Genomic DNA, 25,997 nt, shown 5'->3' with positions numbered 1-25,997 from the left:
AGTACGAGGTTTTTTTTTTTTTTGAAAAAAACCATAACCAAAGTTATTAAAGCTAATGCTCAAAGGGAATAATATCATACTATGAAGTTCGTGATTTTTATCCTATCTTCCTTATAATACCCGTTGATTTTTTCTTAGTCCTTATTTATTCGATATTTTTTAAAATATAAATGTCAAACAAAAAAATAAAATAATAAAAATTAAGGAGATCAAATATTTTGGATATTACAAGAAGGGTATATTTATTTAATTAAGGTAAGAAAAAAGTACATGGGGGCAATTTGGTAAATTCAATGGTGTTAAAATTGACGGTCAGATTGGGGCAGAAAACTGGGTAGTACAGAGAACTACAGATTCGAAAGGCCAAACCCAAAATAAGAAAACCCGCCCGGCCCGGTCGCTGATGAAACCAGGTGTCCCACAATTCGAGGTGACCTGCCACGTCATTAACGAATCTCTTATCTCCACGTCACCATCCCCTTTCATCGTACGGTCATTAATTCCAGCATCTCTCATCATCAACGGCTCTCCCCATCCCTTCCAGAGTGTTCGAATCTCAAAGGCCAGAGCAAGAGAGTGGGTCGGCATGTAACCAGGGTTAGTTGTTTTAACCTGGCTTCTCTCACTCGAGTTAAAGAGCGTTCACAGAGGACGAATTTCTGAGAGGCAAACGGAGAATAAAAAGAAGAGAGATAGAGATAGAGGAAACTGTGAGAGAATTTGTGTGTGGGTTTCATTTCTCTCTTCACTTAGCTCGGATGATTCTTTGATCTGCCTGTTTCTTGGATTTAATATTGATTCATCGAAGTCCTCTCATTCTCGTGTTTGCGAAGCTCTGACGGCGCCGGCTCACGGATAGCGTCGATTTGGGTGGGGAATCTGATTAGTTAATTTGTTGGATCTTGAAGGATCTATAGAATTCAGGTGAGTTCTTTCTCCGATTTCGAAGTTGTTACTTTGTAATGCTTGTTTTGTTTGTGAGTATGTGTTGAATGAATGATGGTGTTCTATTTGTTTTTTCTTTCTGTTTACTTGTTTCTCATTGTTGAATTTCATTTCTCTGATCAGTCTCCACTCCAGAACGTCGTATTGAGCTTGGTCTCTTGTGGATCTTCTCTCCTGCCCCGAGGGGAGGGGGAGGGGGGAGGAGGTGCACCTTTCACAGATTTCGTTTAACTGTTGGGATTTGTTCTTGAGGGCGAATGAGGATCTCGTTCCGATCATTTGTTTGCTTACACGATGAAGTGGTTAGAGAAGAGATCCTTTTTCTTCTTCTTCTTCTTCTTCTTTCTCTATCACTGGGAGAATCTGTTTTTGGAGTCTTTGGCTCTGGGCCTTGAAATTTTATCGAGATGTTAATTTTCTTAACTCAGAACAACGTGTAAGCTAATCGATGAATGTGTATTTCATCCTATCGGCCTTTTGTAACTATTGATTTTTTGATCTTACAATAAATTTGGATTTCTCTGTAGAAAGGGGCCATAAATAATGCATAATTAAGTGTTCTTGGTGTATGCATTCTTTTGTGGAATCTATAGCCCAGCTCTAGATATGGGGACTCTTATTTGAAAGTCTGGATAAATTCACCTTTGTTTTTTGACATTTGTCCATTGGTAGTTAATTTTGCATCGATATTATTGTTTCTTCAGGTCAATTGTTAATTTTGATTTCTTTGTTTTACTCCCGCAGATAATCAGGTGCTGTGAGTCTGGAGAAATGGATCTGTAGTTGTAGCTTTCGGCTGCATCTTTTTGTCTGTGGTGTTTTTCGATCTCAGAGCTTTGTTTCTTTGAGAAAGATGGCCGGAATTGATGCTTCTTCTATCAATTAATGATTATTCGGGGTCCTAGACTCTGGTTTCCTTGAACCAGCATTCTGTTTTGAGTTGACAATTTTCTTGGGAGGGAATTCGTTTCTCTTCCTTGGCCATTTCAGTCGTTGGCTGCAAGCACGTCCTCCTTTTTTTGTTCATTGTTTAATGTCACGGAAGTTGGACAGTCCAGTTCAGACTCAAATGGCAGTTGCAGCACTCAAGAGCCCACTCAGCCGGGATTACCGTGCAAGAAATGGAATGGAAGATAAGCTACCCGTTGGAAGGAGACAAGTTTTTGTCCAAACTGACACAGGATGTGTACTGGGAATGGAATTAGATCGCAACGACAATGCTCATACGGTGAAAAGGAGATTGCAGATTGCCCTCAATATTCCGACTGAGGAGAGCTCACTGACATTTGGGGATGTGATTCTAAAGAATGATCTTACTGCCATTCGAAGTGATTCTCCTCTTCTTCTCACGAGAAATCTGATGCATAGAAGCTCATCTACTCCATGTCTCTCGCCCACTGGGAAGGATCTCCGACTTAGAGACCAGAGTGGACCTATTGAGATATTGGGGCATTCAGAGCGTTTTTCTGGCACGAGACGGTTGGTCAAAGAGATTGTGAAAGCTATTAAGTTGGGTATTGATCCAATTCCTGTTCATAGTGGGCTTGGTGGCGCTTACTACTTTAGGAATGGGAAAGGTGAAAGTGTTGCAATTGTGAAGCCAACTGATGAGGAACCTTTTGCACCAAATAATCCAAAAGGTTTTGTTGGTAAAGCTCTTGGACAACCAGGATTCAAACGTTCTGTGCGTGTTGGGGAGACTGGATTCAGAGAAGTTGCAGCATATCTTCTTGACTATGAACATTTTGCAAATGTGCCTCCGACAGCCTTGGTGAAGATCACTCATTCTATCTTTAATGTGAATGATTGGGTGAATGGTAACAAGCCTCACAAGAAGAAGTCAGTCAGTAAAATTGCTTCTTTCCAACAATTCATTCCACATGATTTTGATGCTAGTGATCATGGGACTTCTAGCTTCCCAGTTGCTGCTGTTCATCGTATAGGTATCCTAGATATTAGGATTTTTAATACTGATAGGCATGCTGGGAATCTCTTAGTTCGTAAACTTGATGGAATAGGAAGGTTTGGTCAAGTGGAGCTTATTCCTATAGATCACGGTCTTTGTTTGCCGGAAACTTTAGAAGATCCGTACTTTGAGTGGATCCATTGGCCTCAGGCGTCAATCCCATTTTCAGAGGATGAGCTCAAGTATATTGAAAATCTTAATCCGATCAAAGACTGTGAGATGCTTCGGATGGAGCTCCCCATGATCCGTGATGCTTGCCTTCGGGTTTTGGTACTCTGTACAATTTTTCTGAAGGAAGCTGCTGCTTGTGGTCTCTGTCTTGCCGAGATTGGTGAGATGATGAGCAGGGAATTTCGTAGTGGAGAGGAGGAACCCAGTGAACTTGAGCTAGTATGTCTTGAGGCTAGGCAGATCATAGCAGAAAGGGAGCTCTGTTCTCCCGTTGATGACTGGGGCAACGATGAATTCCAATTCGACTTAGACTGCGAGGAGCGAGAATTAGATTATAACTCAAGTGTGGCAGCAGATCAGTGTTTGGGCTGGTCTCATTACCAGTTTGGTGGACTTGGAGGCATGCATGGCCGCAATCCACTCTCAAAGTTAGAGGAAAGCATTGAAGAAGAGGGAGAAGATAGTGCTGGGGAGGAGCAAGGAGAAACAGCAACCTTTCCACCTTCTGAACCCATTTCTGCTGTGTCAAAGCTTTCCATGTCTCTCAAGAACACCATACTGGGCGATAAGAACCAGAAACACCAGAAGTACCAGGTCTCAAAACCTGAATATGGATATATTACCAACACTTCTGCAGGGCACAGGAGTGCAAATGAGCAGTTTCCTCCAAGTGTCAGCTTTGTGAAGCTCGGTGATATGAACGACGAAGAATGGACACTGTTTCTGGATAAATTTCCAGAGGTGCTCCGCCCAGCATTTGCCAAACGCCAATCTGCAGCGCTCGGGCAGAGGCAGAGGCAGAGGCTTGGTACTTCTTGCCAGTTTTGAGATGATGAGGTTCAGTATGTTGCTGTGATAGAGAGCTTTATAGTTTTTTAAATAATAGCGCATTAGAATTATCGAAGTGATTGCGACGACTCACTATTAGGATTGGCTTGCATTGTGGGTTTTCATCCTCGACATCGAGCTACTCATAGTTGGAGCTCAGTTAGAGGAGCTTGCTGTATATATTCTTCTCATCAGCTAAGTGATAGTCTTGCTGGTAGAATTGTTTGTATTCCTTGGTATTTCTCTCCTACCCTTTCTTCCCCTTTGACTTGTGAACTTGTTTGATAAATAATTTGTATGCAACTTGAAAGCCTCAAAAAGGTGCAATGTAAATAGGGTACTCTATGTTCTATACCTGCCTTAACTTTATTCTTTTAGTTCTTCTTCAGCCATATGCGATGTGCCAAGTTGATATCATTCTTCTTTTGTTGTTGACTCCATGTTCTTGCTGATTTCATGATTATATCTATTTGGAGAATAATTTGGTTATCTGTAAGTTCGATGTTCTTGATAGTTTATGACCACCTTAGGACTTTTTTGGTTTATTGCCACTGTTTTCCTTTCAATACAGGTGGCTGCCGTCCATAGATTGATTATTTTTTGCTCTCTTTCGTGCCGTCATGTCTGTGTCTCTCTTTTCTTTTTAATAGTGCTTCACTAGTCATTGAACTTGTATAATTTGACAAAGACAGCAGTAATGTTTTCTTTTGTATTAGTTATTGGGTAAATGATTGAAGCCATTCTTTACTACTTAAAAAGAAGAAACAAAGAAGGATCGCTATAATCAGTAAAGAAATATCATCGATCGTTTGGGCCCCATGGATGAATTATTAGATTCCATGAAAATATATCTTAGTGTTGGCTTTGTACCAAAACTTTTGAACTGTTCTTCCGTTCTTTAAGACTTTAGCTCATCTATACTATCTGATCATCGATCCTATCGGATCGATTCATATTCTCTTTTTCGATTTTTGGAAGACTGAGATGATGGAAACTTCAAGTTCAATGTTGTTAGTTGATTTGTGTGTGGTGAAAAGCTTGCTCTGTTCTTGTTGGAATTTCCTTTTTTTGATCAGTACCATCTAAAACATGAGGTTGAAGTTTGGTGCGCATATGCAATTCAGGAGTCACCATAGCTTGGATTAGCATGAAACTAATCAAGAAGTTAGGTTGAAAAATGGTGGAAGGGAAAGAAAAAGTGCGCATAGAGATTATAACAGGTGAAAGAACGGATGAGGTGGAGCCAGATTTTGTGATTTGACCTGTTTTGTTTTTCTTGGTAGGCTGTCTATTTAGTGGGGGTCCTGTTTTGTTCTTTGAATGGTTTGTAATCCAAGCTAAAATGATTCATGAAATAGGGAAGGAAAAGGATAGAGACAACTGTGGGGCTTGAAACCTGTCTTCCTGTTTTCCTTGGTCACAAGTTTTAAGCAGTCTCGCCTCCAATTGAGGGGAATTATACGGGGAGATTATTGGTTAAAAAGGGGAATGAAATATTATCTACTAGCGTGTGGAAATCTTTCTCTAGCAGATACAGTTTAAAAATCACGAGGTTAACAATGATATGTAAAAGGCCAAAGTGGACAATATCAGCTAGCGGTGGACTTGGACAAATGGTATCAGAGCCAGTCATCAGATAGTGTGTCATCGTGGAAGTTGGCCCCAAAAGGAGTAGTGGACTGTTACAAATGGTATCAAAGCAGTCATTAGATAGTGTGCCAGCGAGGACCCTAGCTCCAAAGGGGGTGGTGGTAGACTGTTACAAATGGTATCAAAGTCAGGCATCAGATAGTGTGCTAGCGAGGACGCTGGCCCCAAAGGAGGTGGTAGACTGTTACAAATGGTATCAAAGTAAGTCATCAGATAGTGTGCTAGCGAGGACACTGGCTCCAAAGGGGGTGGATTGTGAAATCCATATTGGTTAAAGAGAGGAGCAAATTATTTTTTATTAGGGTGTGAAAATCTTTCTAGCAGACGCGTTCTAAAAATCGTGAGGCTGACGGCAATACCTAACGAATCAAAAGTGAACAATATCTACTAGCAGTAGGTTTAACTTTTACACATGTATAGAAAGAAACGAGAATATATCGGTCCCAACACAATTTGAAAGATATATTGGTCCCAACACAATTTGATTTTTTTAGAGAATCATTCTATCAAGGGTGACTTGGATAAATTGGGAACTTAAACTTAGATAAAGTGGGAACTTAAAGTGTAGGGAATCTCAAATCTTGGTAAGAAATCTTCAAGTATAATATAACAACACGACTTATTGATCTACACTTCATCATATTCTTTTGAGTAAGATAAGAATCTTTCGAACAAGATAAGAACTCGAACCATCTCGAACAATAGCCCAAATGTAACTGATTAAAGGGCTATTGATATGACATCTTGAAGCAATAGAAACACATATTATAGTTGAAATAGATCTATTTCGGTAAGAAGAATGAAGTTTCATATTATAAATTTTGGTGGATTACAATTGATAATTATTGTATTTCATTAATGAATTTTAATTAATAATTTCAAGACTATATAAAGTCATCTTTGTTGTATTTGTAAGTAGACTTGGAAAATATAGTAAAAGAGCATTTGTGCTTTTATTTAGCCAATGACTAAGTTTCTTTGAAATTCTACTTAGTTTAGGTTGCATGTAGAATCATTCAAGCTCGACATGATCAATCTTGCTTGTGGAGTGATTCGAATCTCAATCAAGTGTTCGTGTCTTGAGATATTTGATCAACAAGAATGGTTCAAGCTAGACATGATCGATTTTGCCTATGGAGTGATTCGAATTTCAAACAATGTTCTTGTCGTGAGATAAATCTGAAAAGCTTCCTTCCAATTGGGTAGATCAAGAAAACAGATCAACAAGATAATCCGAATCTTACTCCCCTTGTAGTGATTTCCACATATCAAATAAGGTTATTGGACTTGATTCTTAGCCAATTAAGAGCAAGTTTAGAGTCCGATCATTGAAACTCAATCGACAAAAGGCGTTTGTCGACATTCCTCAAGGCAGTAGGCCAACTTGATTCTCAGCCAACCATGCCGAAAACAATCGACAAGATGATCAATCGTCAACCCTGCAGCTTGCATGAATGAATAGAGAATCAATAGCCCGACAACCCGAAAACCGTGCTTCACCATGTCCTTGCTAATAGATTCTGCCTTGGGAGTTCTAAGGGGAACATTTCTTGGATATCTAAATCTGTTCATTGTTGGTTTAAAGTTCACATTGCTCCATATATATCCACCAAAAGCTTCCTTATGATCAACAAGAAGTGTTTATATATTTACTATGGGGTTGATGTTTAAGTTTCGTGTAACAATCCAAGCCCACCATTAGTAGATATTATCTGTTTTTGCCCATTACGTATGGTTTTAAAATGCGTCTACTAGAGAGAAGTTTACACACTTTATAAGAAATGTTTTGTTTTCCTCTCCAACTGATGTGAGATTTCACAATACACCCCCATGTCTCTAATACCATTTGTAACAGCTCAAGCCCACCACTAGTAAATATTGTCCGATTTGACCCGTTATGTATGTTGTTTTGGCTTCTTTATACTCAAAACTTCCTTCAACTGTGCACCCAAATTATTGATCAAAATCTCAAGAGTCAGAAGTGAGCCTTAGAATGCACGGAAGATGGCATTAGAAGCTCCTTAGAATGCACGGAAGATGGCATTAGAAGCTAAAACTGCCAATCATTTTCTTCTAGTTGTACTGTTTAACTCAAAGCAAGTGTAAATAGGGCCATGCCATTCTTAGTTCCTACTCCTTCACCTCAAAGTTGGAGGCATACCCATTGCCTGCATAGATTAAGATATGCCATCCAACAAGTCTTTGTCAGCCTTCTTGCATCCCGTCTCGCTTGAGATTATCCTAGCGTGCAATAGGATTTATGATACACTCGTAATGTATATGGTTGCCATAGCTTGTCTGATGTCCAGTGAGACAACTCACTAGTGACAAGAGATAAGGTCAACATAGTAGATGTTGTTACGGGACAGATGTGTTTGAGATTTAGTAAAAAATACTTGTCTTCCGAGCGTTTGTGTACTTCAAAATGGATATACCATTATGTGAAAGATATACGATGAAATCGGAACCCCTCAAAGTGAAAATACAGCTACCATAGTTACAATCTGCTACACATGTTCCATGGATGAAGCTTTGGAGTTCAGAGATGACATGGAGAAGCATGGTGTGGAAATGAAAGTTCTAATTTTGAAACCAGATTTTATATATTCAATCCCTCCTTCAGGATTATACACAAAAGATCCTCTTCTGGCTCTCTCATGGCCTCACCAAGGAACGCCTATACAAATGGTTAAGACTTGGTGATACTGTGCAACTATATTATAGAACGATACAAAACGGTATCAGAGGCTGGAAATCATTTGTAATCGTTCAACCTCACTATTAACAGATATTGTCGGTTTTGGCTTGTTACGTATCGCTGTCAGTTTTACGATTTTTAAAACGCGTCTGCTACAGAGAGATTTCCACACCCTTATCCTCTCCAACCAATGTGGGATCACACAATCCACCTCCTTGGAGGCCCAACGTGTGATGTCCGACATTGGTTGGAGAGGAGAACAAAACACCATTTATACGGGTATGGAAACCTTCCCTCTAGCAGACGCGTTTTAAAGCCTTGAGGGAAAGCCCGAAAGAGAAAGCCCAAAGAGGACAATATCTGCTAGCAGTGGATCTGGGATGTTACAAACGTCTTTGCTGGCAGGCCATCCACCCTCCTTGAGGGTCTAGCGTCCTTACTGGCACACCACCCGGTGTCTGGCTCTAATACTATTTGTAACAGTCCAAGCCCACCGTTAGTAGATCTTGTCCAATTTGCCCCGTTACATATCACCAACAACCTCACAGTTTTAAAATGCATCTACTGAGGAAAGGTTTCTACATCCTTATAAGGAATGCTTCGTTCTCCTCTCCAATCGATGTGAGATCTCACAATCCACCCCCTTTGTAAGTCCAATGTCCTCGTTGGCACACCGCTCGGTATCTAACTCTAATAGCATTTGTAACAGAACCGCTCGGTGTCTAGCTCTAATAGCATTTGTAACAGCAGCAGATATTGTCCGTTTTGTTGCGTATCGCCGTCAGCCTCACAGTTTTAAAACGCGTCTATTAGGGGGAGAAGTTTCCACATCCTTACAAGGAATGTTTCGTTCTCCTCTTCTATCAATACGAGATCTCAAACAGGAAATGTTTGANCTTCCCTCTTCTTCATGAGATGGAAGTGAAAGCTGTTGTTCCAACTCATGCAACTTATACAGGACTGATTCAAAGGACTCTGCTTTAGAATAAGATGCCTAAATCCCTCCAGTTCATACACTATGAGCATGCAAAGAATGCATACTGATACAATGCTCTGGTTTCTATGGAGGATCGAAATATTACTCACAAAAGTTACTAGAAATTCCGACAAGGAAGCTGGTTCAGCTTGTCGACAAAGCCTCGCATGTCCTTCCAGGAACTTCCATTACTCCTTACAGCGTCCACCGCCGCTCTCTTGAGCGCTCCTGCCTTCATTTTCTCCGGACGGTCTCCGCTCAAAGACATAGCGATCACTTTCCCCAACTCATCAGAATCAGGCACCGAGTTCGCCCCCTCACAAACGCGCACCGCCACACCCATGTCGTCCACCAATAGCTTAGCGTTCACGAACTGGTCCGCCTCCATCGGCCAACCCAATATCAGCACCCCCGCCGTTACGCTTTCAAGCACCGAGTTCCACCCGCAGTGACTCAAAAACCCCCCTACGGCTTGGTGGTTCAATATCGCTACTTGTGGAACCCATTCCTTCACCACAATTCCCCGATCCGACACCCGATCTTCGAACCCAATTGGTATTTCATTACACCCACCAACTGTTTGATTAAATGTCTTAACCACCCACACGAATCGAGCACCGCTTTTCTCAAGCCCGGAAGCCAGTGCCTTCATTTGCTGCTGATTTAGCTGCTTTTGACTCCCAAAACAAACGTAAAGCACCGAACTATCAGCGCAGCCATCGAGCCATGTGAGTACCTCCGAGCTCGAATCACGAATTGAGCTACGCCCATCGCCTGCGCCGATGAGATTTAGCGGTCCGATTCCGAACACACGCCCCTCGCCATTCAAATCCCTGAAGTGCTCCAAGAACTCACCCTCCAATGTCTCGAAGGAATTGAAGACGCTAACCCAGCCGGATGTATTAGCCAACGCGTCGTTCCTTAATAAATCCCAATCCAGGTTCGAATCCTGGTACCGCTTGATTAACGACGGTAAATGGTCCTTTTTGAAGGAGGGGGAATTGGGGATTTCGTTGAAATGGAAGACAGGGGAAGAACGGAAAAGGTCGGTTTTAATGTGGAGCCAAGAGTAGTGAAGAACATTGACGAGGAATGCACCGCAGGAGTAGTAAACGATCCTGGGAATCCGGAGGTGGTCGGCGAGGTGTTGGGTCCAGCCGAGGAAGAAATCGGAAATGATGGCGGCGGGAGGGGCGGGGTGGGAGTTGAACCAGTGGACGATCGGGTCGTGGAGTTGGCGGAGGGCGACCATGATGGGGAAGTTGCCGTGGTTGCCGATTTGGCTGACGTGTTCGGCGCCGGCGGGGAGATTGGGGTGAGCCGGGAAGGGAAGGACGAGAGTGTGAATTGAAGGGTGGGCTTGGAGAAGGGGCTGAAGGAGGGGGAGGTTTTTGGGGGTAACTAAGACGGTGATGGTGAAGCCGCCATGGGAGGCTAAATAATGAGTGAGATCGAGGAGTGAGATCATGTGGCCTTGAGCTGGGTATGGAAAAACCAGAAGGTGGGGAGTGGTGGTCGAAGGCGGTGAAGACGACATCTTTTCCACGGCGGCGAAATGAGGAAGACGAAGACCAAATCTCAGAAGTGCCACCAATATTAGTGGACCTGGTTTTTCTTCCACTCAAAATATTTTTTTTTCCTGTAAAAATAAAAAATATAATAAATTGTTGAGAAGTATTTTCTTTAAAAAATATATTTATTAAATTATAAAAGTAAAATCTTTTAATTCTTTTGTAAGGGTTTAAAGATGTTTAAAATTGCGAGGTTGACGATACATAACGGGCTTTACCAGACAATATTTATTAGCTGTGGGTTTGGGCAGTGATTGTATCGGCAAGAACGGTTTGGCACAAAAGATGCGATCTAAAATCTTGAGACTAACATGATATGTAACGGGCCAAAGCAAACAACATCTATTAGCGGTGAGTTTGAGTAATGTTTGTGCCAGCAAGAACGCCAAGAAGCATGCTTTATAAAGGTGTGGAAACCTCTCCATATCTAACGACTTGTTTTTTCCTCTTCCACATCTCCTCTACCTCCACTACAACGTGCCCGTTGACACTGCGTGACAGCGATTCCAGCATCAACCACTTATCGTGATGCCCTCCAACATCCCCTTCAATGCCACTTATCCCTCATTAAGATCCCATTCTCATGTTCTACAACACCACCCCAAAATTTCTTGGAACGACATATGTGCCAAATTTACAACATTGTGTAATTACATTACATTAATGTTTATTCCGAAATTTGGGCCGAATATTCCTGGATCAACGGCGCGTTAAAAAAAACCGAGTAAGCCCATTAGGCCCAATAAGAGAACAAGCGGGCTAACATTGTGCGGTGACCCAACGGGTCGGGTTTTGACCTGGTTGAAGAATGGGTGAAGGAATAAATGTTGAAGAAAACGTAGGTTTTACGAGGGTTTAATGGCCGCCGCTGTGGTTCTTTTCTCCGTTCTCCCACCATTTTGAGATCTCTACCTTCATCTCCCATCCTTCCCGCGTTTGAATTCTTTGTATTCAACTTTGTGTTCTTAGTTTCTCACTGCCTGAGAACATTTCGGAGAAGCTGCATATTCCGACTATCAGTTCTTCGTATTTTCCATCTCCTTCAGCTGCATTTTGAATTGCTTGAACTCGTTGTTGTAGGAATTCGGAAGCCCTACCACCAAAGAATGTGGAGAAACATTGTCAAAAGAGCTGCTTCAAGGAGGGATACGTTCTTCTCCAGAAAAGTTATTGAAGACTCTATCTTTGTTGAGGAAATTAGATCCTCCAGGACACTCGGAAGCTTGAAATCATGTTGCCTGTTAGAGGGCTCTCGTGGAATCAACTTTTTCCATTCCCGTGAAGTTGGGTTTGCGAAATCCAATTGCGCACATTCAAGCGAGCCCCTAGCTTTTTATGGGGTTCTAAACCATGCCAAAGGCTACGCAACTGCTGCGGAGGCTGCGATTTCCGAGGAGGACTTATCAGGGTCGGAAGAAATTCAGGAATTGATGGAGGAACTAAGCAAACAAGATAAGGTGGAGTCTCACTTTAAGCAGCCTAAGAAAATGGTGGATGGAATGGGGATAGGTAAGTACAATATTCTACGTAAGAGACAGATAAAGATGGAGACGGAGGCTTGGGAAAAGGCTGCCAGAGAGTATCAAGAGCTTTTAACGGATATGTGTGAGCAGAAGTTGGTGCCCAATTTACCTTACATGAAGTCTTTATTCCTTGGTTGGTTTGAACCCTTGCGTGATGCAATTGCTGCAGACCAGGAGTTTTTCAAGGATAAGAAAACTAGAGTGTCTCATGCTCCTTATTTTGATCTTCTACCGGCGGATATGATGGCAGTGATTACAATGCATAAGTTAATGGGGTTGTTGATGACTAACAGTGGAGGAAACAGTAGTGTCAGGGTAGTCCAAGCTGCTTGTCAGATAGGAGAAGCCATTGAACACGAGGTTGGTTAGTTTCAAATTCTTGAACTTTATTGTCTAAAATTTTGCATTTGTTTTAGATTTCCCCTTGATATGAAGTTCGTTAGGTATCAAAGTAAAATACCAGTCATGGTTTTCTTTCCAATATTGAAAGCTATCGATCATATAGCAAGGTTTCTTACCTCATTCTGTCAATTTTTCTTTCTCTTATTTAGATATGTGATATATTTGTTCTTGTTTGGCAATGAACATCTGAACTCTGATTGACATTTTTAATTAAACAGTGTTGAATTAATTGAAATATTTGTTTGGACAATTTTCTTTTCTACGAAACAGGTTAGAATACACAAGTTCTTTGAGAAAACGAAGAAGAAGAACAGTAATGAAAAAACTACTGAAGGAGACACTGAACCTGTGGTCGAAGACCAGGAGAAACTGGCCAAACAACAAGACAAATTGAGGAAAAAAGTCACCAACCTGATGAAAAAACAGAAGTTGCGGCAAGTGAGGATGATAGTCAAGGAACACGACGATTTAAAGCCTTGGGGCCAGGATGCGCATGTGAAGGTTTCTGTTTTTAATTTTTTGCCCATAGTCTCAATGGGAAGTAATGCGTAAATTCTGGTGTACTTGCTGTGAGCTACTGTAGTTGTTGATGTATACATATTAACAGTGAGAAATTGTTTAATTCTGGTTTCTATTGCCTTCCAGGTTGGTTGTCGTTTGATTCAGCTGTTGATTGAAACAGCGTATATTCAACCTCCAATTGATCAGTTAGGAGAGGGTCCTCCTGATATTCGTCCCGCATTTGTCCATACTCTTAAAACCATCACAAAAGAAGCACAGTTAATGAGCTTTCTGCTCTCTTGGTTTATTTTCCATATTTATCTCACTTCAATTTTTCTACATATTCTTTCTATGTTTGATCTGTATAACTACTACTACTAATTATTACCATTTGGTTTCTTCCCGCAGAAAGACTAGCAGAAGATATGGTGTTATTGAGTGCGATCCACTTGTTCGTAGAGGCCTGGAGAAAACTGTACGTAAAATCATGCATTGTTGGCTGTTCCGTACTTGATGTGAATTTGGTTGCTTTTCTATATATAGTTTGTAGACATTATTTTTGCTGTTTGATTATGCAACTCTGTAGTTCTGCAAGGTTCTCTCTCTCAGAATTACTCAGTTTATGTCTTGGATTAGTGATTGTCTACAGTTTTGTCTCAGGCAAGACACATGGTCATACCATATATGCCTATGCTGGTGCCTCCCCTTTATTGGACAGGGTAGGTTACTCTATATTTTAATCTATTTCAATAAATTCTAATAGTTTCCATAATATTCAGAGATTGAAAACCTAGTTTCATGTAACAATATTTACTGGTTCATTTGTTGAAGAGAATATATCTGAATGATATGTATTCTCTGAAGCTTAAGTTTCATTTGTGCTGTATGCTTGTTATGTTTGGTGTTTGATGTCTGCTATTTGTGTGTAGGTATGATAAAGGAGCATACTTATTCCTACCATCATATGTTATGCGAATACATGGGGCAAAGCAACAACGGGAAGCAGTTAAAAGGGTTCCAAAGAAACAACTAGAGCCTGTTTTTGAGGTTTGAGAGTTCTGATGATTGTTTCCTAGTTTAATGATTTATATACACACCTTTGTTTTGCCCAACCTCTTCCTCCATTCCCATATACCATGTTGAAAAATTAATATCACTGGACTCTAGAGACGATCATAAGATATTAGGTCTCTGGTACTTCCTCTTTGTCGAAGAAGATTTTTGCTTTGACTGTATGTTTCATGGGCTTTGTCTTTGAAGTTGCGATACCATCTTAGAAGGAACTCCTAAGATTTTCCCATAGAAAAAATCATCTTGCAGTTTCTTTTTGAACTTCAGTTACGTAAGAATTCTTAATATATAATAATTTTTGCATTTTTAGGCACTTGATACGCTTGGAAGAACCAAGTGGAGGGTGAACAAAAGAATTCTTAGCATTATTGACAGGATATGGGCCAGTGGTGGTCGTCTTGCTGATTTGGTTGACCGTGAAGATGTATGTTACAGAAGAAGAATGCTAGTTGTTCCTATGTGCATGTTTTCCTATCTTAAGAAATTTATATCTTTTTTTGTAACTTTAACTTTAACTTCAATTTGTACAGGTTCCTCTACCAGAGGAGCCAACTGTGGAAGATGAAGCAGAAATTCGAAAATGGAAGTGGAAAGTCAAGGCTGCAAAAAAAGAGAATAGTGAGAGGCATTCACAGCGGTGTGACATTGAGCTTAAGCTTGCAGTAAGAACTTATTGAATGAATAGAATTTAAATTTGAATACTCTTGTCAAATACATTTGAATTTACTTTTATTGTGAGCAGGTGGCCAGGAAAATGAAAGAAGAGGAGGGCTTTTACTATCCTCACAACTTAGATTTTCGAGGTCGTGCATACCCAATGCATCCATATTTGAATCATCTTGGTTCTGATATGTGTCGAGGAATTCTAGAATTTGCGGAGGGACGGCCACTTGGAGAGTCAGGGTTACGCTGGTTGAAGATACATTTGGCAAATCTATACGCTGGTGGTGTGGACAAGTTATCTTACAAGGATCGAATATCATTTACTGAGAATCATTTGGATGAGATTTTTGATTCGGCAGACAGGCCTCTAGAAGGAAATCGTTGGTGGTTGGGCGCAGAGGATCCTTTTCAGTGCTTGGCAGTGTGTATTAATCTCTCAGAGGCTTTAAGAAGTCCCTCGCCGGAAACAACTATTTCCCATATGCCTGTACACCAGGTACTACTTACATTATTCTTGCAATTCGTCCCCAAATTATGAATGCAATTTTTGTTCTCTGCAACTTTATCCCTTTCGAAACCATAATCATATAGCTATTCTGCAGTATTTATCTTTGTTTATCCTTATTTATTTCCCCATGATTTGGCAGGATGGTTCCTGCAATGGCTTGCAACACTACGCAGCTCTCGGGAGGGACAAGGTACTTTCAATTTCTCTAGTTAGATAAGATTAAGATACAAAGTCAGCTGAGAAGGGAAGCTACTTCCATTTTTACTTGGCTATTTCTTATTCTGCGTGTTAGGGGATTGAAAATACCTCAATGCTTGCTTATTCGAAGTAAAAGCACCTGAATTTAAATAATGCTTCTTTTACTACACATACGAAGAACTTTAAAAATATTTCTTTTAACTATCTGTATTTTTGGGAACTCCTTAATTTTTACACTAAAGGTCTTCTTTGAGATGACACGGTCTGTTTCTTAATTAGCATTTAATATTGTGTCATTTTTCTTCAGTTGGGAGCAGCGGCGGTTAACCTTGTAGCAGGAGATAAGCCCGCAGATGTATACTCAGGAATTGCTGCCAGGTTACTGCATCTCTTGTTTGCATGTTTGATTGTAGGATTATTTAATTGTTCATCGTTTTTTTTAATGCTTTTTTAAAATTTCTCTTTGGTGTTTTTTACATATGAAATTTGAGTCTGAATAACCCGGCAGGCGGCAATGCCATGTTTGTTTGAATAAGCTGAAAAGTATTTTGATGCCTGGTCATTATGATAAGGGAGCTAATATGTGCTTTCCACATTCCACAAACTATAGAAAATGAAAGTATGCTCAATGCAAGTGATATTTTTTAGATAAAATTTAAGTGACTCTGCTCTCTGCATTCAACTTTGGAAGCTTCGTTTACCAACTAGTATGAAAGGAAAAATACCTATTTAGACACTATTCTCCATGCTTTCGGTATAAAAGTTTGCAAATGACTTGTGTTTTAGAGCATATTTTTGGCGTTCGGAGGGGATCTAGTTTCTTTTTTTATTTGTATATTTTTCTGGGTGCAGAGTTCTTGACATAATGCGAAGTGATGCAGAGAAAGATCCTGCAACTAATCCAAATGCGTTGCATGCTAGACTTTTAATCAATCAGGTCTGGTTACTAATAATTCTATTAGAATAATTTTTTTAGAACTGTTTCTAATAGCTGCTTGTATGTTTTTCCTCTAATGGATTCATATTTGTGACTGCAATTAGGTGGATCGTAAACTGGTGAAACAAACAGTCATGACATCCGTGTATGGTGTCACGTATATGGGTGCGCGGGATCAGATTAAGAGAAGGTTGAAAGAACGAGCATCCATTGCTGATGATTCACAATTATTTGCAGCTGCTTGCTATGCAGCTAAAGTGAGTCAATAAACTGCCATTTACTTGTGAGAAAAATGTAGCACATTTATGCCTATTTGCATGCATATTATAGTTTTGTTTCTTTTTTTTACACAACTTTTTCTTTTATATTTACAAGAAAAATGTGTTACTACAATTATTATTATTTTGAAATGAACGTTCTGCTGATTCGAAGACTTATCATGCAGACTACCTTGACTGCCTTGGGGGAAATGTTTGAAGCAGCAAGAAGTATCATGAGCTGGCTTGGTGAATGTGCAAAGGTGCGGTCCTTACTTAGTGATATTGTCATTATTTTGGTTATTTTGATAAAGTTCGTAGTATCACTAGCTTGAATTGGGAATTCTTCGTTAGTGCCCCTCTTGTAAATTTTGTTTCATTGATTGGTGAAACCTTCACGCTGAAGCCCTCATAAAAATGCACCCACATGGGACTTACGGAGTCTTTACTTACTCACTCCTTTCAACATCATTTACATTACTTAGGCTCATTTGGTTTTCTCCAAGCATAAGTGAACTGGATAATCTTCCTATCAGATCTGACCATCTTCAAAAATAGAGGTTTAGAAGAAAACAGCCTTCATGCATCAACCATCCACCTTCACCATTTCGTAAAGCACACTCAATAAATCTCCCAACTCCTCAGTTTCCTATCTGTTAAATTTCTTCCAGTCAAGATTTTCCTCTATTTGGTTTCAATTTCTCACATCCCCCCCTACCACAGCGTAGAGCCACAACGTAGAGATTGAGAAATTTTAACATCAATGGTTGGGTGACCAGCCATATTTCCTAGAACCTCACCCTTTACCCAAACCCACATCGAGCTTAATATCGTCGTCGAACAAAGATCTTAATTTTGAAATACAACTACAAGGGTTGTGATCTCCTCCATATTTCTTCAATTTTCAGACTCATGCTCCCTCGTCTTAGCCGTAGGTACTTCAAATAATTTGATTTTATAACATCTTGAGAAGTGGGTTATTTTAGCAATGTTACGTTTCTTATCTTAGTTAAGTATAGAAATCTGATATTATGTGCATTTCAGCAAGCGTTCCTCTGCCTTTTTGTCACTTGACTAAGGTGTAACTTTTCACACATTTAATTTTCAACAGGTAATAGCTTCAGAAAATCAGCCAGTTCGGTGGACAACTCCTCTTGGACTGCCAGTGGTACAACCTTACCGGCAACTAGGAAGACATCTTGTAAAGTTCTAATAAATTTGTGAAATTGAAGCTAACAATGATTTGGACTTCTCCAACAAACTGAAACTGTAATTGACTTATTGCAGATCAAGACTTCCTTGCAAGTGTTGACTCTACAACGAGAAACTGACAAGGTAAGGCCAACCAAATCAGGAATTATTGGGTAGACTCGATGTTTTTAAAACCTTTTGAAATTAACTCTCTTGAGAAGGGTCACTGTATGCAGTAGTGCAATTCATTGGTTGCATGATATGTTTACTAGCCGGATAATTCCTATTATTTTCTGTAGGTCATGGCTAAGCGTCAGAAAACAGCTTTTCCTCCAAATTTTGTACACTCCCTTGATGGTTCTCATATGATGATGACTGCTGTCGCCTGCAAAAGGGCAGGCCTTAACTTTGCAGGTTCACTTCATTTTTCTTTTACTTCTCTATTGATTGGGTCCTTTATCTCAGTGAACTTATGTGAATTCTCAAGTGTTCAATCGTGGCCATATCTCTTCTTACCATGTTTGATTACAGGTGTCCATGATTCATATTGGACCCATGCATGCGATGTTGACGAAATGAACAGGCTACTAAGGGAGAAATTTGTTGAGCTATACGAGGCTCCTATTCTGGAGAATGTAAGTATCTCGCCCCATGTGTACTTGATCGATTAACTTATCCTGGTTATTAGAGGCAAAAGATACTCCTCTTCTGACAAAATAGAACACATTGACTGTATTATCCTGTAGCTACAAAGATCTAGTTGTCTTCTTCTGTCCTGGAATTTCTTTAACTTACAAATTGAACGGTTTTTGCCTTTACAGTTACTGGAAAATTTCCAAAAGTCCTTCCCCACTTTAAAGTTTCCGCCCTTACCCGATCGGGGAGACTTCGATCTCAAGGATGTCCTGCAATCTTCCTATTTTTTCAATTAGTGCAGCCTAGATACTTCAGTCGGATGCTCTTTCTCATATGTGCTACACTTCTGTGGCTGACATACAGTCCTGTCTACGACTCTTGAAATCAGACTCTGGAGGCAAGTTGGCTTCTTCGAGGTTAGTGCTGTCCAGGTACTTGTACATAACATATTCTCCAACCATTCGTAGTCTTAATCTTGGAACTGGGAAGTTCAATCTGCCATTCACGTATTCAACTTTTACCTTACAAAATAAAGATAGGTTATATTTGGGAGCTACGGAATTTCTACCTTCATTGTACTCTGATCCAGACTTAAGTTTTGACAATGCAACCAATTAGAGGTTCAGCGATGCTGAGAGACATGGCTTTCGAAGTGTGATCAATGAAATAAGATCTCGGTGTAATCTCCCAAAGATCAGCTGGAGTGTTGCCATGTAGTTTTAACTGTAATCATAATTTTTGATTATTACATATTATTTGTTTAAAGTTGAAGGAAAAGTATTGGTGGCGAGGTCTGTTTTGGTTCTTCGCTTTAAACTTGTTGATTCACTCACTATTGCAAGGAAGAAACAAAATATTCACTTTTGTTAGGGGTCAAAATATGGAATATTCCACACTAACTTTGACAGATTGTCTCAAGTTTTGGGCAGAGGAGAGGCCATGTCATGTGCCGTACCTTCTCTTTTAATTTTTGTCCTTTCTAGATTGTATTGCAAGAAGATGATTCTGGTCCAAGAAGTTTCAATGGTGTCCCCTACCTAAAAGCTAGTCAAATGCATAAGTTGTCCCTTTGTCTTGAAATTATAATATGAACCTGATTAAAAAGAACAAACTTTTCTTCCATACCATGTAATTTTTCAGGTTTTCAAATTTTAGTGTTTTGTAAACATTAATTCATCGATTGATAATAATAAGACAGGAGAAGGAGTTTCGTAGAAAATATAGCACCTTTTGCAGATTAGAATCAATGACTTGTGCCTATTTATTAGGGCATTTAAAGGTCGGGAATTATAAAAGTAATGGTGAGGGCAAGGTTGGACATGTGCAGATTAGAATTCAAGGAATTATAAAAAAAGAGGGCTACACTTCCTGTTGGACATGTGCATCAAGACTGACCCAGATTAGTTGCTCATCTAGATGGTTGAATTTCCCATTATTTGGCTGCTTACCATAACCTGCCTTGACTTGAAACTTGAAGCACGTTGAAGGCTGAAGAACTTTCTGTAGATAAGAATCCATGGCATGGAAATCCCATAATCTGCAATGACCTGAAAGAAACGAACCTTGTTCTGAGAGAATACCATGAACAAATCTCCAGAAAACTACACTGATCTCTAACCACATTCAATCTACCAATAGGAAAACAGAATCATGGGACTCAATTATTAATTCAAGTGTCATTTTCTTAATTGGGTGATCTTCTAGTAAAGAAACATTATAAATCTCAATTTAGTCTATTCAATCTGCCGCTGGATCTGACCCAGTCTTCTTTTCTAACACTTTCGTCTTCCCTATCAGTTTTTCAACCTCCAATATAAAATCATTTACATAAAGGAACTAAATCCACTAACCTTCACGTTAAGATATGTCTTTTTTCACCTTCAAACTTTCCCTTCCCCCTTTGAGCTCGAAACCCAGATGGAGGACGGACAGAAACCAATTTGTGTAGGTCTCTATGAAGAAAGGCCTTTTGACATCAAGGCAGTCCAAGATCTATTAGCTGCAACTGACCGAATGACTCGTATAAATTTTTTTTGAGTTCGGCCACCAGAGAAAACATCTCGAGATAATCATGCTATAGGTTTGTCTGATACCTTTTGCCACAAGACGAGTCCTCTCGATAGAGCCATCAGCTTTGTGTTTCGGGTATATGCCCACAGCCAACCGTACGTTTACTCGATCGAATGCAATATAAGTGCCAATTTGGGAATTTTATTCAATAAAAGTACACCTGCGAGCTGGTCTGCAACGATAATCATTGAGCAAGTAGCAGCTTCAAGTTAACAGGATCTTCAGTGATTTGGGATCATATCAACAAGCTTGAATCAAGGTATCTCAAACTTTTGTATTCACTGTTCATAACAAAACATCTGATCTCATCTGCTTTTTCTACAAATACTCAGAAGTTTTTCTTTCTTCAAACCAGAAGAGTTTGGAAGAACTGCGCATGATTTGGCATATGATTGTATGATCCCCAAAGTTCTGTATCTATTGAATGATACTGATTCTGCATCAAAGTCAGCAAGCAGTGGCATATGATAGGAAATGTGTATTCTTCAAAGGGAAATCACATGGCCACCATGAAAACAAACCCAAATATGTCTATGGCTGAACTTATCTTAGCTTCCATCTCAAAAATCCTAGATTCCACAACGTGCACTGAAGAACATGGACATTTTATTGAGATTGGAAGCTACTTTTATCGAGCATCTATGGCCATAATAGAGCTACAAGCAATAGACCCAATAAGATTTGATGAAATCCTCCAATCTCTAAACAAAAGCATCAATCTTGCAAAGGATCTTCTGGAGAAGTTCTTGACAGGCATTCAACAAGCCTCAGATTCTGAACCCATTAGCATCATAGATCCACTAAAAGAGCTGATAAAACAAATGGGTGAATGCTTGAACAAGGTAGCAACCTATAGTTTTGAGGATCAGAATTATGTGAAAGTGGCTATTCTATCACTTTCAGATGAGATGCAGAATATATCCTCTAAAATTGTCACAGCTCAAGCTGTAATTAACGAGCAAGAGATGCGAGCTTCTTCGTCGGATGAACAACCAGAAGTTATTGAAAATGATCTATACCCCATTGACATGGACTGGGACACAAACAATACACAATCCCCAGTTGAGTCAGAGTTGAGTGAAGCTGTTAAGTATAGAAATGTCACAGCAGTTTCGACAAAACGACCCTCGACAGCTAACTACATCGAGCCTCTTTTCGAGACCTTCATCTGTCCGTTGACGAAAGACATCATGGATGATCCAGTTAGCCTTGAAACGGGAGTGACATACGAAAGAAAAGCAATCGTCCAGTGGTTTGAAGAGTTTGAAGAATCTGAGGAAGTTTTCTGCCCAGTCACAGGACAAAAGCTTGTTTCCAAAGCTTTTAATTCAAACAGAGCTTTGAAGTCTACAATAGACAAATGGAAGGAACGTAATGAGATAGCAACAATCAAAGTCGCCAGAGCCGCTCTGTCTCTAGCCAGTTCAGACAAAATGATGCTCGAGGCAATCAAAGACCTGTCGAGCATCAGCAAAGGAAAGCAGTTCAACATAGAACGGATATTCGATTTTGACATGTTGCCTTTGCTCGTCGAATGTCTGGAGTACAGAAACAAAGATGTTAGATATGCAGTTCTTGAGTTATTGCATCAAATGGCAGAAATCAATGAAGACAACAAGGTTCAAATTCACTACAACTGTCTTAATATTCTATAAAACAAACAAAAGTGCAGAAGTTTGGACACATCATTTACTAATTCTTATTATGCAGAAGACAATCTGTAACCAATTGGACATGTCAAGAATGGTCAATCTCCTATCAAGTGGTCACAGGTCAATCCGGAACACATCTTTGCTTCTGTTGCATGAGCTTTCAAGAACACAGTCATTGACTGATCAAATTGGTTCAGTAACTGGGGGGATTTCGATGCTGATTGTCATGAAGAACGATAGGTCTGATGAATTTGCTTCAGAAAAGGCAGATGAAACCTTGAGAAACTTAGAGATATCTCCAACTAATATCAAGCTCATGGCAGAATATGGACTCATGGAGCCCCTAGTAAGGCATCTTACTGAAGGTAAGTGTAAAATTCTCACGCTCCCAACTTAAAAATCATTAAATGTACATAACAGGTAGCATGGAAATTGGTTGCTAATTCAACGATCACACTTTGTTAGAAATCACGACCTCCATAATGGAATGATATTTTCCACTTTGAGCATAAGCTCTCATGGCCTTGCTTTTGGTTTCCCCAAAAGGCCTCATACCAATGGTGATGGTTTTCTTATTTATAAACTCATGATCTTCCTCTTAATTAGCTAACGTGGGATTACTCATTTCAATAATCCTCAATAATCCTTCCCTCGAACAAAATACACCGTATAGCCTCCCTTGAGACATATGGAGCCCTTGAATAGTCTCCCCTTAATCGAGGCTCGACTCCTTCTCTGGAGCTCTCAAACAAAGTACACCCTTTGTTTGATACTTGGGTCACTTTTGAGTACACCTTTCGAGGCTACCAACTTCTTTGTTCGACACTTGAGGATTCGATTAACATGGCTAAATTAAGGGCATGACTCTAATACCATGTTAGAAACCACAACTTTCCACAATGGTATGGTATTGTCCATTTTGAGCATAAGCTTTCATGGCTTTACTTTTGGTTTCCCCAAAAGGCTTCATACCAATGGAGATGGTGTTCCTTACTTATAAACTCATGATCTTCCTCTTAATTAACCAAGGTGGGACTACTCCTTTCAACAATTCTCAACACACTTCACCTCAGAATTTAATATTGTTTTTGTTGCATTTAAACTCCGAAGCATAAATAGGGACGATTTCAAAACAATTACATAATTTAAATACAGGTAATGAGTGGATGAGAATAGAAATGGCAAGCTATCTTGGGGAGATGGTTATTAGACAAGATTGTATGGCATATGTAGCTGAGAAGGCCTCTCCAGCTCTTGTCGGTATGGTGCACGAAGGAGATACACTTGTCCGAAATGCGGCATTTAAAGCTTTATTGCAAATTTCATCTCACAGACCTAATGGTGAAATACTTGCAAAAGCTGGAACTGTACAAGTCATGGCTGAAGAGATTTTCACTCGTACCATCTGTGATGAACTTAATGATCCAAAAACAGAAGCAGCTGAAATTCTGGCAAATATATGCGATTCCAGTCTCGATCTCGAGACACTTCAAGTTAATGCTCATGGCTCCACTATGAGCTCAGATTATATAGTCTGCAACATCATCGACTTGCTCGATATCTCGACCCCAGATGAATTTAGCAAGAGCCTCATTAGAATACTATTATGCTTGACCAAATCTCCAAAAACAATGGACACCATTGTTTCAGGGGTAAAAAGCAGTGAAGCTTGTGATACCCTCATAGAGTTCCTCAATAGCCCAGATGAAGAACTTGGAATTGTGGCAATAAAACTGCTTATATCACTGTGCCCTTACATGGGCTTCACAATGGCAAAAAGACTCTGTGAAACCAGTGATCAAGTGGAGAATCTTATCAGTAGCATTACTTGGACAGACCAAGTCACAGAGAGGCAGGCACTTTCAGCAACATTCTTAGCAAAACTACCTCACCAGAGCCTGACTCTAAACACCGTTCTTGTGAACAAGAACATTGTGTCCAAGATCATGGAAACAATCGATCAAATACCGAGCGGTGGAATGGGAATGAAAAGGTATGCAAGTACTTTGCTAGAGGGTTCGGTGGGGATTCTTGTCAGATTCACATCAACACTTCATGATCCACAAATGTTGTTTATAGCAAAATTTCACAATTTTACATCAGTATTTACTAACCTTCTGGCGCAAACATCAAGTGATGAAGTTCAAAAGCTATCCGCCATTGGGTTGGAGAAACTCTCATCAGCATCCATGAGTCTATCAAAGCCCCTAGACACTGAAAGAAAAAGGGTCATAAAATTTCTCCACGTACCCAAGCTTCTATCGCTAGGTTCATCAAAGAAGGGTCAGTTACGAGTATGCCCAGTTCATAAAGGGGCTTGCTCTTCACAAAACACATTCTGTTTAGTCCATGCAAAGGCAATTGAAAAGCTATTGAGGTGTTTAGACAATGAGAAGGAAGAGGTAGCTGAGGCAGCTCTGTCAGCCATTTGTACGCTTGTGGATGACAAAGTGGATGTGGACAGAAGTGTGAGCCTACTAAACGAATTTGACACAATAAAGCATGTCCTGAATGTGGTGAGAATGCACAAGCAAGAATCTCTATGGCATAAATCCTTCTGGTTGATCGAGAAGTTCTTGCTTAAGGGTGGGGAAAACTCACTTTCCAATATATCACAGGACAGATCATTGCCTACAATATTGGCGGCTGCTTCACATCAAGGGAGCAGCGAAACAAGGCAGATAGCTGAAAAGATATTGACCCATTTGAATATGGTACCAAATTTCTCTGCTCCTAATTATACTCTGTGATTAGTGTATATTGACACGTACAAATGAGAAGGAAAAAATAAGTTTACCCAGTTCGTAACTCCTCGAAATAAGCTGCTGGCTGCGCTTCCGAAGCTGGTTAACTTCAGTCATCACCTACAACACATCATCGTGTGCTCAAAAGGGTGTCGTTCGAACGAGATGGAAATGAATTCATAATAATTTGAGGTAAATTTGTAGGAATGATTGGCATATGAATGCCGAACTAAAACCCAAATAAGAGTGAAATGGCTGACCTTTTCTCTTCAACTTCATCTTGCTTGCAGCATGTCTGGATGTAATAATCAAAGCGAAGAAGGTTTTAAGTTCTCTCTATTGACAAGAAGTTGATTTGGATCAGTTTCAGAATCCCTACAAAGAAAATCTTCAATCCAAACAGCAAAAATGTAAAGTTGTGGAATTATCATAACAAGACTATTTTTTGAAACAAAAATAAGAATAGAACAGTCTTTGAAAAAGAGTTCCTCAGGAACTATACAAAGTTTAAGCTAATTTTTGAGCTGGTTGCTTATCTTAACTTTTCTATAATGGAACTGATTTTAAAAAGAAAAACTTTGTTTATTTAAAAAATCAGATCTTACGATAATACGTAAGAAACATGTTTTTAGTTTGTGTTTTACACCGCTTGAACATTTCAATACTCGTGTTAAAAAAAATTATATATTTTAATACATGTGTCATTTTTATGACCAAGAGTCCTAAATTTTATAAGAAATAACGTGTTACTATGTTTATTGTTTATGACGTATTCGTGTTTTGTATCCATATCCTAGAATAATCTTATGCTTCTAATGAATATTAAACAAACAAAACAT

At 39.7% G+C, this 25,997-nt stretch overlaps 4 protein-coding genes and 2 long non-coding RNA genes across 10 annotated transcripts; 3 read left to right on the top strand and 3 right to left on the bottom strand.

Annotated features, from left to right (window-relative positions):
* The first annotated feature begins 621 nt into the window (after positions 1 to 621).
* Positions 622 to 4,277, top strand: LOC111467446 (phosphatidylinositol 4-kinase gamma 5-like). 3 transcript variants are annotated; one of them, XM_023112344.1, is made up of 3 exons: positions 653 to 924; positions 1,081 to 1,247; positions 1,690 to 4,277. In XM_023112344.1, exon 3 carries the CDS (start codon positions 1,979 to 1,981, stop codon positions 3,908 to 3,910), a length of 1,932 nt encoding a protein of 643 aa, XP_022968112.1. In that variant the 5' UTR covers positions 653 to 924; positions 1,081 to 1,247; positions 1,690 to 1,978; the 3' UTR covers positions 3,911 to 4,277. The 3 variants fall into 3 exon arrangements, with proteins under 3 accessions (XP_022968111.1, XP_022968112.1, XP_022968113.1); XM_023112345.1 differs by having other exon boundaries at positions 1,069 to 1,247; XM_023112343.1 differs by lacking the exon at positions 1,081 to 1,247 and having other exon boundaries at positions 622 to 924.
* A 4,857-nt stretch (positions 4,278 to 9,134) lies between these two features.
* LOC111467348 (UDP-glycosyltransferase 89A2-like) lies at positions 9,135 to 10,845 on the bottom strand. The gene has a single exon (XM_023112201.1). It carries the CDS (start codon positions 10,769 to 10,771, stop codon positions 9,353 to 9,355), a length of 1,419 nt encoding a protein of 472 aa, XP_022967969.1. The 5' UTR covers positions 10,772 to 10,845; the 3' UTR covers positions 9,135 to 9,352.
* On the top strand, positions 10,338 to 19,663 carry LOC111467347 (DNA-directed RNA polymerase 1B, mitochondrial-like). Of its 2 annotated transcripts, XR_002714532.1 has the most exons (22): positions 10,338 to 10,342; positions 10,613 to 10,621; positions 11,658 to 12,688; positions 13,001 to 13,231; positions 13,376 to 13,509; positions 13,640 to 13,706; positions 13,892 to 13,950; positions 14,161 to 14,278; positions 14,613 to 14,726; positions 14,833 to 14,964; positions 15,045 to 15,461; positions 15,613 to 15,663; positions 15,979 to 16,049; positions 16,524 to 16,608; positions 16,713 to 16,865; positions 17,054 to 17,128; positions 17,977 to 18,066; positions 18,153 to 18,200; positions 18,356 to 18,470; positions 18,588 to 18,691; positions 18,878 to 19,108; positions 19,311 to 19,663. XR_002714532.1 is itself a non-coding variant. In XM_023112199.1 (21 exons), exons 3-21 carry the CDS (start codon positions 11,912 to 11,914, stop codon positions 18,986 to 18,988), a joined length of 2,952 nt encoding a protein of 983 aa, XP_022967967.1. In that variant the 5' UTR covers positions 10,338 to 10,342; positions 10,613 to 10,621; positions 11,658 to 11,911; the 3' UTR covers positions 18,989 to 19,663. The 2 variants fall into 2 exon arrangements, 1 of the variants encoding a protein (XP_022967967.1); XM_023112199.1 differs by having other exon boundaries at positions 18,878 to 19,663.
* A 236-nt stretch (positions 19,664 to 19,899) lies between these two features.
* Positions 19,900 to 21,121, bottom strand: LOC111467345. Its single transcript, XR_002714530.1, has 2 exons — positions 20,543 to 21,121; positions 19,900 to 20,229 (listed from the first exon to the last, which is right to left on the bottom strand). It is a non-coding gene; the product is annotated as an uncharacterized LOC111467345 (long non-coding RNA).
* On the top strand, positions 20,938 to 25,214 carry LOC111467344 (putative U-box domain-containing protein 42). Of its 2 annotated transcripts, none has more exons than XM_023112198.1 (4): positions 20,938 to 21,021; positions 21,121 to 22,381; positions 22,473 to 22,779; positions 23,570 to 25,214. In XM_023112198.1, exons 2-4 carry the CDS (start codon positions 21,227 to 21,229, stop codon positions 25,162 to 25,164), a joined length of 3,057 nt encoding a protein of 1,018 aa, XP_022967966.1. In that variant the 5' UTR covers positions 20,938 to 21,021; positions 21,121 to 21,226; the 3' UTR covers positions 25,165 to 25,214. The 2 variants fall into 2 exon arrangements, with proteins under 2 accessions (XP_022967966.1, XP_022967965.1); XM_023112197.1 differs by having other exon boundaries at positions 20,941 to 21,021; positions 21,118 to 22,381.
* LOC111467346 lies at positions 21,914 to 25,487 on the bottom strand. The gene is made up of 4 exons (XR_002714531.1): positions 25,419 to 25,487; positions 25,212 to 25,278; positions 24,529 to 24,628; positions 21,914 to 22,300 (listed from the first exon to the last, which is right to left on the bottom strand). It is a non-coding gene; the product is annotated as an uncharacterized LOC111467346 (long non-coding RNA).
* Between the last annotated feature and the right edge of the window lie 510 nt (positions 25,488 to 25,997).

This window comes from Cucurbita maxima, unplaced genomic scaffold (assembly GCF_002738345.1).
Source record: "Cucurbita maxima cultivar Rimu unplaced genomic scaffold, Cmax_1.0 Cma_Scf00034, whole genome shotgun sequence".
NCBI classification, from domain to species: Eukaryota; Viridiplantae; Streptophyta; class Magnoliopsida; order Cucurbitales; family Cucurbitaceae; genus Cucurbita; species Cucurbita maxima.
The sequence above is the reverse complement of the archived record's forward strand: the minus strand, read 5'-3'. Positions and strand labels throughout refer to the sequence as shown.

Excerpts from the sequence above, each read along its gene's own strand:
- LOC111467344 (XM_023112198.1), top strand. The coding sequence starts at position 21,227 with ATGATAGGAAATGTGTATTCTTCAAAGGGAAATCACATGGCCACCATG. Across the intron at positions 22,382-22,472 it reads AAATCAATGAAGACAACAAG|AAGACAATCTGTAACCAATT; the intron begins GTTCAAATTCAC and ends CTTATTATGCAG. Across the intron at positions 22,780-23,569 it reads AGTAAGGCATCTTACTGAAG|GTAATGAGTGGATGAGAATA; the intron begins GTAAGTGTAAAA and ends ATTTAAATACAG.
- LOC111467348 (XM_023112201.1), bottom strand. The coding sequence starts at position 10,771 with ATGTCGTCTTCACCGCCTTCGACCACCACTCCCCACCTTCTGGTTTTT.
- LOC111467347 (XM_023112199.1), top strand. The coding sequence starts at position 11,912 with ATGTGGAGAAACATTGTCAAAAGAGCTGCTTCAAGGAGGGATACGTTC. Across the intron at positions 13,707-13,891 it reads GTAGAGGCCTGGAGAAAACT|GCAAGACACATGGTCATACC; the intron begins GTACGTAAAATC and ends GTTTTGTCTCAG. Across the intron at positions 16,866-17,053 it reads CTGCTTGCTATGCAGCTAAA|ACTACCTTGACTGCCTTGGG; the intron begins GTGAGTCAATAA and ends CTTATCATGCAG.
- LOC111467446 (XM_023112343.1), top strand. The coding sequence starts at position 1,979 with ATGTCACGGAAGTTGGACAGTCCAGTTCAGACTCAAATGGCAGTTGCA.